Source organism: Triticum dicoccoides, chromosome 5B (genome assembly GCF_002162155.2).
Source record: "Triticum dicoccoides isolate Atlit2015 ecotype Zavitan chromosome 5B, WEW_v2.0, whole genome shotgun sequence".
Lineage (NCBI taxonomy): Eukaryota > Viridiplantae > Streptophyta > Magnoliopsida > Poales > Poaceae > Triticum > Triticum dicoccoides.
Genome location: NC_041389.1, coordinates 602,569,612 through 602,583,496, shown reverse-complemented (window position 1 = coordinate 602,583,496; position 13,885 = coordinate 602,569,612). Strand labels below are relative to the sequence as shown.

Below are 13,885 nucleotides of genomic sequence, written 5' to 3'. Positions count from 1 at the left end.
CAGAGTCCTTGTTTCCTCTTTGTGCAAGGGGGGTAAGCGCAGGCGAGAGTATCAAGCAAAGGCAACCATTTCGGTGCAACAAGACCAAGACCAGCAGAACGACAGGATGGAGGTCATCGTGGAGCCCAAGCCGACGTCACCGTCAGAGTCTTTGGCAGGCGAGGACCTACTTTAGCCAGGATAAGTGTACTAGATGTTCTCCTTCAAAATGGCCAATTGTTGGCACCCTTCCCGCTCAATATTTGGGAAGAGGACCAGGGCCTCGCTCTATAAATAGGACTAGCCACCATAGTATAGAGGCATCTGAAGGTCGACCAATCGAACCTTAGCCAGAACCACCAACACAAGAACCCCTCCCCTCGCGAGGCAGTTTTTTCTTTGTATTGTTCATCATCAGCCCCTGAGGCAATCCACCATGCCACAAACTAGAGTAGGGTATTACACCACAATGGTGGCCCGAACTAGTATAAACCTCGTGTCCCTTGTGTTGTTCTTCGTGTAGTTTAGATCCTTGCGCGGTGAAGAGACGTGAGTAGGTAGGAGGTGTGATCTCCGTGCGCACCCCAGAGTTCGAACCTTGAGGGTCTGCCGGAACCCGAAATCTAACAAAGTCCAACAGCTATTACGCTTTAAAACTGGATATGATGAAAGCATACGACAGGTTGGAGTGGTCTTATCTTCAAGCAATTATGATCAAGCTGGGTTTCAACCAACAGTGGGTGGACATAGTTATGGGGATGATCGGTTCAGTATCGTTCTCAGTTCAGTTTAATGGAGAAATACTTGAGAGTTTTTTGCCTTCACGTGGCATCCGGCAGGGAGACCCGATCTCCCCCTACCTCTTCTTGATCGCAGCAGAGGGCCTTTCGTGCCTTTTAAAAAACCAGTTCTTGATCATCAGCACTCAGTGGGATAAAGGTGGCACCCACAGCTCCGGCTGTCAACCACCTTCCCTTCGCCGATGATAGCATGTTGTTGTTCAATTCAAGTGTTCAGGGGGCGACAGAGGTGTCAAACCTGTTGGATATATACTTTAATGCTTCCGGACAGAGGGTCAACCACACTAAGTCATCTATTTTCTTCAGTAAGGGGACCCCGCAACCTGTCAGGGATAACATCAAAAACACACTCAATGTTCAGAATGAATCTCTGAGTGATCGATATTTGGGTATGCCAACTGATGTGGGCCAGTCAAAGATGGGAACTTTCAGATACCTACGAGATAGGGTTTGGGAGAAGGTGAAAGGCTGGATGGAGAAACTTCTATCGACTACAGGCAAGGAGGTACTTATTAAGGCGGTGGCCCAAGCTCTGCCGGTTTACTCTATGGCCTGCTTCAGACTTCCCCGTGGCCTGTGTGACAACATCACGAAAATTATACGCCAGTTCTGCCGGGGTAGCAAGGCAGGCAGAAGAAAACCCAGCTGGGTGGCGTGGGATGTCATGACGAGGCCAAAACACTTGGGCGGCCTGGGTTTTCGTGATATGGAAATTTTCAACCTTGCGCTGCTTGCGAGGCAAGCCTGGAGAGTACTTACAGAACCTGTCTCCCTAAGTGCGAAAATATTAAAGGCGGCATACTTTCCTGAGACCACTTTGCTCGAAGCTCAACTTGGCGGGAGGCCGTCTCAGATTTGGAGGGCGATTTTGGATGGACGGGATATGCTTAAGCTTGGGATCATACGTCGCATTGGGAATGGGCAAACCACGCGTATTTGGAGTCACAACTGGCTTCCAAGACAAGGCATGATGAAGCCGATCACATCAAGGATGCCAACGCCTCCGACAATGGTCTCGGAGCTGATTACAGTTGCTACTGCCACTTGGAATGAAGCATTAGTCCGTGCGGTATTTTTGCCAATCGATGCTGAGGCAATAATGAGCTTACCACTTTGTACAAGAAACGTTCCTGACTTCTGGGCATGGAGTGCGGAGAAGAAGGGTGGATTCTCAGTTCGATCGGCCTACAGGTTGATCATACATACAAAGATCGCTAGGGAGTTGTGGATAGACGAGGAGGAGGGAACCTCGGCTACTGGGCATGGCAGTAGTTCGTGGTCTTCGCTTTGGGCAGCCAATCTACCCCCAAAGATCAAACAATTTCTGTGGAGACTAGCAAGAAGTTCGATCCCGACTGCAGACATTCTTGTACACAGAAACATGAGTATCTCTGCAGCGTGCAGACTATGTGGCACACGGGACTCTTGGCGGCATATGATGTTGGACTGCACTAATGCACGATGCATCTGGGCTCTTTCTGACGGGGATTTACTTGACAAAGTGAGCCAATACAACAATGATGATCCGAGGCAGTGGTTGTTTGCCCAGAATGAGGCACTAAACGAGCAACAGTTCACGCTGTTGGCATGCACACTATGGGCTATTTGGAGTGCGAAAAGAAAAGCGGTCTATGAGGATATACATCAATCTCCAATGTCTACACATATGTTCATCCAACGATATATTTTAGAGTTTCAGACTCAGAAAAGGGCTCCAACGGAAAGACCGTCCGGCCAGGTGAAACAGAGACCCAAACAATGGCTTAAGCCGCCATATAATATGTCAAAGGTTAATGTGGATGCAGCAGTTGCAGAAAGGCGTGGCATGAGAACCATTGCAGCTATAGCAAGAGATGAGAATGGATCGTTCTTGGCGGCGTCTACACTTGGCTTCACGGCGATCACCAACCCGGCCACTCTAGAAGCTTTGGTAGTGAGGGAGGCACTAGCATTATCGGAAGATCTGCATTTGCAGTCGGTACATGTTGCCTCCGATTGCAAGGAGGTGATAGATAGCATCAAGGAGAAAAACAGAGCGGAATATGGAGCGATCGTGCATGAAATCATAGCCTACTCTAGCAGTTTTTATTCTTGTAATTTCGTTCATGAATTTAGGAGCTCCAATATGGGGCTCACAATTTAGCAAAGCGTGCTTTGAAACTTGGGGTCGGCCGCCGTGTGTAGTTAGGCCACCCTGGAAACCTCTCTTTCGTCCCGGTTCAACTGGTGACGACGTAATAAAGTTTTGCGAATTGTCTCAAAAAAATATATAAAGAGAAAGAAAATCCTTTGGCGGATCCCAATCTGAATTCTTGTTTGTCCTTGACGTAGAAAACGCCGAAACCACACATATTACCGGCCCCACGAAACCTACTTGCGGACCTTTAATGACAGAGCAGTCCCGATCTACCGATCGATCAAGCCTGCATTTCTACGCCATTTCTCTGCAAATGTCCGTCTCAGTCAGCGCCTCGCGAATCGCGAGCGAGTGTGTAACTGTGTATGCACGAGGCTTGGAAACTTCGTACCCAGACCAACCGGGAAGAAGATTGATATATGGCACGTGCTTGACCAATTGATTTGATTCTAGGCGCATCACGAGCGTGATTCGCCGGAGCTGCTCCACGAGCTCGGGGAAGACTCCGGCAGCGAAGTCAAGCGCGCAGAATAGTGGCCGGACACGGACCCGGCAGCTGCAAATCATATACGGCGACTCGTCACTGCGCCGGCTGCACTGGCTGAGCGCACCGCACCGTAGTCCTCTCTTTGCTGGTGCCGTGCCGTGGCCGGCATGGAGAATCTGCGGCGCCCCCTTCTCGCGGCTCTCCTCCTCGTGTGTTTCGGCGCCGCCGTCCAGTGCGACGGCGATGGCGAGCAGTTCGTCTACTCCGGCTTCGCCGGCGCGAACGCCACCCTGGCCCTGGACGGCACGGCCGTCGTCCAGCCGAGCGGGCTCCTGGAGCTGACCAACGGCACGGCCCAGCTCTCGAGCCACGCGGTTCACCGGACGCCGCTGCGCCTGCGGAGGTCGCCGGGCGACGGCGTGCGCTCCTTCTCGGCGTCCTTCGTGTTCGGCATCATTCCCCCGTACTCCGACCTCAGCGGCCACGGCATCGTCTTCTTCGTCGGCAAGGACAACTTCTCGGCCGCGCTGCCGAGCCAGTACCTGGGCCTCCTCAACAGCGCCAACAACGGCAACGCCACCAACCACATCTTCGGCGTCGAGCTGGACACCATCCAGAGCAAGGAGTTCCAGGACCCCGACGACAACCACGTCGGCATCGACGTCAACAGCCTGCAATCCATCGCCGCACACCCCGCCGGCTACTACGACGACAAGACCGGCGCGTTCCACGACCTGCTGCTCATCAGCGGCAAGGCTATGCAGGTCTGGGTGGACTACGACAGCGGGTCCGCGCAGATCAGCGTGTTCCTGGCGCCCCTGAAGAATGGCGCCAAGCCTTCGACGCCCCTGGTGTCAGCCAAGTACAACCTCTCGGAGGTGCTCGTGGAGCCGGCGTACGCCGGCTTCTCGTCGTCAACGGGCACGGTCAGGTCGCGCCACTACATTCTCGGCTGGAGCTTCGCCATGGACGGCCCCGCACCTCCCATCGACATCGGCAGCCTGCCGAAGCTGCCGTTCGTGGGCGCCAAGCCGCGGTCTAAGGTGCTGGACATCGTCCTGCCGATCGCCACCGCGGCGTTCGTCCTCGGCGTGGTGACCGTCGTGATCCTGCTCGTCCGGCGGCGGTCCAGGTACGCGGAAGTACGGGAGGACTGGGAGGTGGAGTTCGGGCCGCACAGGTTCACGTACAAGGACCTGTTCCGCGCCACGGAAGGGTTCAAGAACAAGACGCTGCTGGGGTTCGGCGGCTTCGGGAGGGTGTACAAGGGGGTGCTCCCAAAGTCGAAGCTGGAGGTGGCGGTGAAGAAGGTGTCGCACGAGTCGAGGCAGGGCATCAAGGAGTTCGTGGCGGAGGTGGTCACCATCGGCCGGCTCCGGCACCGCAACCTGGTGCAGCTGCTCGGCTACTGCCGCCGGAAGGGGGAGCTCCTCCTGGTCTACGACTACATGTCCAACGGCAGCCTCGACAAGTACCTCTACGGCGGCAGCAAGGAGAAGCCGGCGCTGGACTGGGCGCAGAGGTTCCGGATCATCAAGGGCGTCGCGTCGGGGCTGCTGTACATCCACGAGGACTTCGAGCAGGTGATCATCCACCGGGACATCAAGGCCAGCAACGTGCTCCTCGACGCCGACATGAACGGGCGGCTGGGCGACTTCGGCCTGGCGCGGCTGTACGACCACGGCGCCGACCCGCAGACGACGCACGTGGTGGGCACCATGGGGTACCTGGCCCCGGAGCTGGCGCGGACGGGGAAGGCGTCCCCTCTCACCGACGTGTTCGCCTTCGGCGCCTTCATCCTCGAGGTGGCCTGCGGCCGGAGGCCCGTGGAGCAGGCCATGAGCGACAGCCGGCTCATGCTGGTGGACTGGGTGCTCGAGCACTGGCAGAAGGAGGCGCTCCTCGAGGTGGTCGACGCGAGGCTCGACGGCGAATACGACGCCGGCGAGGTGGTCCTTGCGCTGAAGCTGGGTTTGATGTGCTCGCACCCCATGCCCGGCGCGAGGCCTAGCATGCGGCAGGTGATGCAGTACCTGGAAGGTGACATGCCGATCCCCGAGCTGACGCCCACGCAGATGAGCTTCAGTATGCTGGCCCTGATGCAGAGCCAAGGGTTTGACTCCTTCGTCTTGTCGGCGGCGTCGGATCCGTCGTCGGCCACGAACACGATGATGACCATGGGCACAATCAGTGGGCTCTCCGGAGGGAGATGACATAAATAATTTTGAAGGACTCGTGAGTTGTGCTCTGCAGATGTTGATCGGGTGTCACGAGTAGTATTGGTAGAACTAATAACCCTGTTCTTTGTGTAGTCCTCCTACTTCGGTATAGTTTCCCTGAGATCCTCCTAGCGTACATGTATAAGCTTAGCCACACTATTACATGGATATCATACTTATACACGTGCTAGTTAAGTTGATATTTATAACCGTTTATGTACATCCTTTTATTTCGTTTTATTTTGAGGGGAATGTACATCCTTTTATATATGGGTTTGTCTAAGACACATCTAGACGTGACATAGTTATGTCACATCTAAACTGATGTTCACTCTGTTTGTGGTATATTATTTTTGTCCTAGTTTGTTTTGTTTCTTGTTGCTGCATTATAGTATATTTGTGGGAGCTTAGATGTGACATTCTTAAAAAAAATCTAGATGTGAATTAGACAAACTAGGTGGAATAGAATTTTTTTTCCTATATTTGGGCAAGATCAATGATTTAGTCCAAGAATAGATCACCCTGATTAACACGAGCAACAAATCACTTCAGCTATATGTTTTTTTTTTTTTGCGTGGAACTTCAACTATATGTAAGTTGCCTAAATTTTTTGTCAAGATTCATGCTATTTTTTTTCTGTTGTTTCATGGCTTCTTAGGCTGGTTTTTGACTTGCCCTTGTTTGAGGAAAGTCGACTTTTTTCTTAGGCTGAATTTTTGGATTGCCCCATTTGGCGTAAGTTGATTTTCCTATTGTACTTGAAGCATGTTACACATTGCTCGTTCTTTTGTTTGTACGCGTTTCTTGCCTTTACTTTTCTTTTTATTTTTAGTCAATTTTTAATTTTTATACAAGTGCATTTTTGACATGTTGGATGAGTGGAAATGTATACACAAAAGTACTGTATAGTATGTGAGTAAACTACACTAGAGTGTGAAAGTTACACTACTATGCATATTATAAAAATCAAACTCGGTGCAAAGTTGTGTGTAAGTTTAATCAATCTCAGTGCAAAGTTGTGTGCAAGTTTTTTTAAATTTCATTTTCTTAAAAGGGTAATACCAATGTCTCTAATTCATTCTTCCTTATAGAACTCCATTATTATGGTTTAATTTTAATTTTCAATTCATTCTCTTTCTTATTTAAGGGTAAACCAATGCCACTAGTTCATTTCTTCTTAGGAAAATTCTTTTTTGTAATGTTTCGCAATTATATCCTTATTCTTGCATATTATAAAAACAGAATTTATGTGCAAATTTATCATTATTATTTTTAATTTTTAATTTGTATTTCTTCCTAAAGGACAATACCAATGTCAATAATCCATTATTCCTTAAAGAGCTTAATTATTTTGTTTTTATTCGTTTTTATTTCATGTTCTTTCTTGTTTAAGGATAATACCAGTGCCACTAATTTACTCCCTAGGCATATTATAAAAAGTGCAATTTCATCTTTTGTTTGTCATCGCCGGTCAAAAAAAAGCTCCTTTTATAGCGGGTGCGCTAGCTCGTATGCTGCTTTTTTTAGCAGTTGCTGGGTAGAAAATTTGGAAGGAGAACAGCCGCCCAGCCCACAAGCCCAGTTTACTCCAAGCAATACGCCGACCCAGCCCACCAAGAGTCCAGCGCGACCATCTCTTCAGAAAAAAAAAACCCTCATAAAGAAACGCTTCCGAAACCAAACCCTAACCCTCGCCACCTCTGCAGTCCTTCCGCGCCTCCGCCCTGCACGCCTTCCGCCGTCGCCCCCCCTCCACGCCTTCCGCCGCTGAACGCCTCCCTTTTCCGCTGGATCCGAGCCCGCTCCGCTCCGCCGTCGCGACTCAAGGCAAGGTAAAATCGACCTGATCGAATCTCCCTCCGAGTTAGCATTGCATCCCGGCGGCCAGCGCCCTCGACGCCGCCGCCTCGTCGCCCGCCAGCCCGCCGCCGTGTCCCAGCCCTAGCCGCCGACGAGAGGACGGGCGCCACCCCGACTCCGTGGGATATCGCAGACTACGCTTAGCCGACGTATCGTGTTTGGTCGCGGCCCCTTGCGATTCCTCAATCCAGTTGGTTTATGTTTAGGTTAAACCGTATAGTTTATCAGTTTATAGGTCTATGCTCATAGACGCGAACTTAGTTGTCTTGTTTAACTGCTTCTGATGAGCTATTGTTTGTCTCGAGGTTGATTGATCCATCTGAATCAGTCCGTAAGCATGGTTCTGCTATTCCGTTATTGTCAAAAAACTGTGTGTTCTGAGGATATAAGTTATTCGTTCTGCCAGCCCGTGGTTGAATTAAACCGTGTGCTTTCTTATGTAGTTTGTTCTGGTTATAATTCTTTCTCTACCTGTATTACTTTTGCAGAGCTTTGAATCTAGCTGAAGGAAAACAAACAGACAACAGCCATGGCGTCTCGTTTTTGGGGACAGGTACTTAGTCACTGACTCCAATTCTTTGGTGCATCCTTACAGTAACTACTATGTATAAAATTCGTCCTCGTCAAATGCAGTAATACCTTTTATCTTTGTTCTGTTGTACCCAATATATCAGGGAGACAGTGACTCCGAGGAGGAGGTGGACGATATCGAGTCAGAACAAGGGAGCGATAGTGAAAAATCAGAAGCTGGTGATGGGGGTCGTGATGGGTCCAAGAACCGCTATTTGAATTCAGATGACAGTGATGACTCTGATACTGAGAGCCATCGTGTGATTCGCTCGCTGAAGGACAAGCGCAATGACGAGATGAAAGCTACTTCCGACCAGATGCGCAATGCAATGAAGATCAATGACTGGCTTAGCTTGCAAGGGAGTTACGACAAGCTCAATAAGCAGCTTGAGAAGGTTGTTCGTGTCAACGAATCTACCAAAATTCCAAATAGGTACATCACAACTCTTGTATTACTGGAGGACTTCCTTGCCCAGGCTCTTGCAAACAAGGAAGCCAAGAAGAAGATGAGCAGCAGCAACGCCAGGGCACTCGTTGCAGTGAAACAAAAACTTAAGAAGAACAATAAGCAGTATGAAGACCTGATCCAGAAGTGCAGAGATAACCCAGAGAGTTTTGAAGATGACATTGCAGATGACAAGGTTTCGGATGATGATAGTGGTGATGATGGTAGTGACGTAGATATTGTGGATCCTGAACCAGACCCAGGTGACAGTAGCGATGACAATAAGACTGATCTGGGTGGAGCCTGGGAAAAGAAGTTGAGCAAGAAAGATAAGATTATGGACAAACAGTTCTTGAAAGACCCCAGTGAGATTACATGGGATATTGTTGATAAAAAGCTTAAGGAGATTGTGGCGTCGAGGGGTAAGAAGGGCACTGGGAGAATTGAGCGTGTGGAGCAGCTAACATTTTTGACTCGTGTGGCAAAAACCCCTGCCCAGAAGCTTGAAATTCTTTTTCATGTGATTTCTGCTCAGTTTGATGTCAATCCTAGCTTACTTGGTCATATGCCGATCAACGTGTGGAAGAAGTGTGTTGATAATATGCTTCTTGTGCTTGATATACTGCAACAATATCCTAATATTGTTGTAGACACCTCAGTGGAGCCTGATGAGAAGGAAACTCAGAAGGGTGCTGACTACGATGGAACGATCCATGTTACAGGTGACCTCGTTGCGTTTCTGGAGAGAATTGACTCTGAATTTTTCAAGAGCTTACAGTGCAGCGATCCATATACAAAAGATTATGTTCAGAGGCTTAGAGACGAACCCTTGTTTTTGGTGGTTGCACAGAATGTCCAAGATTACCAAGAACGGGTTCAGAACTTTAAGGCTGCTGCAAAGGTTGCATTGCGTCGTGTTGAACTAGTCTACTACAAACCTCAAGAAGTGTATGATGCAATGAGGAAACTGGCTGAGCAGACCGAACTTAGCATGGATGATGGAGATACTGAGGCTGGTGAGGAGCATCAAGAAGCTGATGACAATAGGGGACCGCCACCATTTGTTGTGATTCCAGAGGTTGTGCCTAGGAAGCCTACTTTCCCACCAAGCAACAGAGCTTTGATGGATGATCTGATGTCTCTGATTTACAAGTATGGAGATGAAAGGACCAAAGCCCGAGCAATGCTGTGTCAGATATATCACTATGCAATCTCTGATGAATTTTCAGTGGCTCGTGATTTGATCTTAATGAGTCGTTTACAAGATGGGGTTCAACTTATGGACATATCATCACAGATTTTATACAACAGGGTCATGGCCCAACTGGGGTTATGTGCTTTCAGGGCTGGTTATATTGCTGAAGCTCATGGTTGCCTGTCTGAGCTATATTCATTTGGGAGAGTGAAAGAGTTGCTTGCGCAAGGGGTACAGCAGAGCCGATACCATGACAAAACTCCTGAACAGGTGAACTTCCTACCCCCAGAACACACACTTTCTTTGTCCCTTATTTGGGTAGCCACACACTGGTCAGTATGTTGTCACCTAGTCCTGCATAAAACATTCATAGTTGGAAAAGTGCCACCATTGAGTTATTTCTGTACTAGAACAAGTTTGTTTACAGAATTCCTTGATAGACTTTCTATTCGTGCATTTATTTGTTATTTCATTACTTGCTACTCGTTCTTTTTGAATTTTCAAATACTTGAATCCTGATTTTACACGAAATAACTCTGATGTTTCATCCATATTGAAAAGATTATCAACTCTTATTCTAAGTATATTTCCATAACTGATATATCCGCTCCAATTCTTGGGTTTAGCTACAGGATTTAATATATAAAGCTGTGCTCAGAAGATATACTATGTACAAATATTTTTGGAACACTATGTAGTTACTTTTGCGCTAGTGATCATCACTTCTCACACTATCGTTACTCTTACTCTTGCAGGAAAGACTTGAGAGGAGAAGGATGATGCCTTACCATATGCATATAAATCTTGAACTTTTGGAAGCCACACACTTGGTTTGTGCTATGCTAATTGAGGTCCCCAACATGGCTGCCAGTGCTTTCGATAAGCGGAGGCCTATGAGCAAAACATTCCGCAGGCTTCTTGAAATTAGTGAGAGGCAGACTTTTGTTGGTCCTCCAGAGACTGTGAGGGACCATGTATTAGCTGCCACAAGAGCCCTCAGTAAGGGTGACTACGAGAAGGCTTTCAGTGTCATCAGTTCACTCGATACCTGGAAGCTTTTGAGGAACAAGGAGCATATTCTTGAAATGGTGAAGCTTAAGATCAAGGAAGAGGCTCTCAGAACCTATCTGTTTTCATACTCATCTTGCTACGAGTCCCTGAGCCTTGACCAGCTCACTACAATGTTTGACCTCAGTGAGAAACAGGCTCACAGCATTGTTAGCAAGATGATGATGCATGAGGAGCTTCATGCAAGCTGGGACCAACCAACGAATTGCATCATTTTCCAGAACGTGGATCAAACTAGGCTGCAGGGACTACTCTTCCAGATGGCGGATAGGCTCTCTGTCCTTGTGGAGAGCAATGAGAGGGCGTATGAGGCTAGGACTGGTGGCGCCCTTGAGGGCGCACCGCCCAGGCGCAGGGGTGGTGATGGTCAAGACTCGTACGGTTTGGGCAAGTGGCAGGAGAACTTTGTATCATCACAAGGGCGGCGAGGCGGTGGGAGGTCAGGCTATGCTGGCCGAACCGGAGGCTCTGGCCGTGCTGGTGGCTACCAAAACGACAGGAGAGGCCAGGGATCCCGTGGAGGCTATGGTGGTGGCGGTTCACGGTTCCATGATGGAAGGGCTCGCACGCAGTCCGGTATGTCATCTAGAGGGGATGGGGGTGCACGCTTGGTGAGCCTGAGCAGGTAGAGATTAGAAGGAGCATACATACAGTAGACATACCTTGAAGCACTCCATTAGAAAATTAGTTTTGAAGCACTCCATTTTTTAGAAGAAAGAAGTTTTGAGGCACTGGTTTTCTTCCATAATTTAGAAATCTTCGGCCGTTCTGAACCTGTCAGGAAACTCAAACCGAGTTTTCTGATCTGAATCTGTTTGCTATTTTTTCTCGGTAGCTTTTGATCTGAATCTGCCAGGAACTCAAAACTGAGTTATATGGTTTGTGTTGTGGGAGTAAGGACCATGTGGACACTCCTACATTTGACAAGAAAGGTTTATACCATGCAGTGGTCCTTTTTTGTTTGAAATTTCTGCTATGTGTTGTGGCTGATTTTACTGCGATTTTTGTTGCGGAACGAAAATCTACAGGGCTTGAAGTCTTATTTGAGAACTCTTCGGTTGTACTTCCAATTATCATAAGAAAAGCTACTCGCATATTCACCGCCAGTGTCCTAGAATCCTAGTATTGGTACCGAACTGAAACCTTGATCTTTTAGGTCGATTTTTGATTTCCAGCGGCTCTACTGTCCAACACGCTGCGCTAGTAGGAAGATCCGATCCTGATTTCCTGTGGCCCTTGTTTATTACAGTCGGTTGCTACTTCTGTCACCCGGCGGCCGCCAGTTCAATTTGACTTGCCCTGAGCCGTTCCTATACACATACTGTATTTCGATGCGATGCTCTGTTCTTCAGTAGAGCCGTGGAAGCAGGTTCCGTACTATAGTTCTTGTTTTGAATCAGAATGATCGAATCCTTTCAACGATGGTTACATGTCCCCTTTTATATCTCCCGAAGAGACACAATGATCCCTCGAGGAGGCGTCGGTTGCGGGACAAACTGCAACGACGGTTTGGGCAAGGGGAGATTTTCCCCTAATTACAGAATTATTTTTAACACTCCCCCTAATCTACGCTTGACCATGTAGATCATCTTCACGATTGTCCGGGAAGCTCTATCATCTCAAAAGATTCTCCTTCAAAAGTTCTTCATAAAGTCTTTGATGAGGTCCTGAAAAATATACTCACAAAGAAAGATAGCATAATATGATGTCATTAAATGAGGATATCTCAAGAAGAGACTCCCCCTGACACCTGCAAGTCCCTAAGTCTTCGCATACCAATTCCATGAACACATTTCTGGAATGTAGAATTTGGTAGAGACTTGGTAAATAAATCAGCAAGGTTGTCGCATGATTTGACTTGCAGAATGCTTATTTCCCCGCTTTTCTAAAGATTATGGGGAAAGAACCATTTAGGAGAAATATGCTTGGTGATATTACTCTTGATGTATCATGTTTGCATCTGCGCAACACAAGCTGCATTATCTTCATAGATAATGGTAGGTGATTTTATCGAACCCATTCCACATGACTGTTGTATGTGGTTTATCATTCTGCGAAGTCATACACATTCGCATGTTGCTTCAAATAGTGAAATTATTTCAGAATGATTGGTAGATGTTGCCACCAGAGTCTGTTTCGAAGACTTCCATGATATAGCAGTACCACCATGTAGGAACACAAAGCCGGTCTGAGATCTGGCGTTATGGGGATCAGACAAATAGCCGGCATCTGCATACCCAAATACATCAGAGTCCTGATTGTTCTGGAACTGGAAAAATAGGCCAAGATCCTTTGTGCCTTGGAGATATCGAAAGATATTCTTCACTCCAGACCAATGACGTTTGGTGGGAGCTGCGCTATGTCTAGCAAGTAGATTCACTGCAAATGTAATATCAGGTCTTGTGCAATTTGCAAGATACATAAGCGCTCCAACAACACTAAGGTATGGAACTTCAGGTCCCAACACCTCTTCTCCATCATCCCTTGGTCTGAACGGATCTTTCTCTACGTCTAGAGATCGAACCACCATGGAAGTTTTAGATGGATAGGATTTGTCCATATTGAATTTCTCCAATATTTTCTGGATATAGGCAGATTGGTGTACCATGATTCCTGAAGGAAGATGCTCAAGTTGAATACCTAAGCAAAATTTGGTTTTACCCAAATCTTTCATCTCAAATTCCATCTTTAGGTGATTGCGTGCTTCATCAATGTCTGGTGTGCTGCCGATGATGTTGAGATCATCAACATACACAGAAATGATGCAAAATCCTGTAGAGGACTTCTTGATGAAAACACATGGGCAATCAACACTATTGGAGTAACCTTTCTGAAGAACGAACTCACTGAGTCGGTTGTACCACATCCGTCCCGACTGCCTTAAGCCATATAATGACTTATTCAGCTTTACACAATACATGTTGCGTTTTGCATTTTTATTCGGGACAGGGATTCCATCAGGAACCTTCATATATATGTCCGAATTTAGTGACCCATAAAGGTATGCGGTCACGACGTCCATCAACTGCATAGATAGACGATTTCGCACTGCAAAGGATATAAGATATCGGAAAGTGGTTGCACTCATTACTGAAGAATATGTTTCAGTGAAATCAATGCCAGGT

General features: G+C 47.8%; 2 protein-coding genes across 2 annotated transcripts; both read left to right on the top strand.

The window, feature by feature from the left end:
- Positions 1-3,364: 3,364 nt before the first annotated feature.
- On the top strand, positions 3,365-5,905 carry LOC119311967 (L-type lectin-domain containing receptor kinase SIT2-like). Its single transcript, XM_037587682.1, has one exon. The coding sequence runs from the start codon at positions 3,571-3,573 to the stop codon at positions 5,614-5,616; it is 2,046 nt and encodes a 681-aa protein (XP_037443579.1). The 5' UTR covers positions 3,365-3,570; the 3' UTR covers positions 5,617-5,905.
- Positions 5,906-7,314: 1,409 nt separating this feature from the next.
- LOC119311966 (eukaryotic translation initiation factor 3 subunit C-like) lies at positions 7,315-11,611 on the top strand. The gene is made up of 4 exons (XM_037587681.1): positions 7,315-7,454; positions 7,971-8,035; positions 8,157-9,962; positions 10,448-11,611. The coding sequence occupies exons 2-4, from the start codon at positions 8,012-8,014 to the stop codon at positions 11,387-11,389; spliced, it is 2,772 nt and encodes a 923-aa protein (XP_037443578.1). The 5' UTR covers positions 7,315-7,454; positions 7,971-8,011; the 3' UTR covers positions 11,390-11,611.
- The last annotated feature ends 2,274 nt before the right edge of the window (positions 11,612-13,885 follow it).

What these genes read in the sequence shown, in the direction of transcription:
- LOC119311966 (XM_037587681.1), top strand. Translation starts at nt 8,012, where the DNA reads ATGGCGTCTCGTTTTTGGGGACAG. An exon ending in CGTCTCGTTTTTGGGGACAG is followed by an intron (nt 8,036 to 8,156) that starts GTACTTAGTCAC and finishes CCAATATATCAG; the next exon opens with GGAGACAGTGACTCCGAGGA. An exon ending in ATGACAAAACTCCTGAACAG is followed by an intron (nt 9,963 to 10,447) that starts GTGAACTTCCTA and finishes TTACTCTTGCAG; the next exon opens with GAAAGACTTGAGAGGAGAAG.
- LOC119311967 (XM_037587682.1), top strand. Translation starts at nt 3,571, where the DNA reads ATGGAGAATCTGCGGCGCCCCCTTCTCGCGGCTCTCCTCCTCGTGTGT.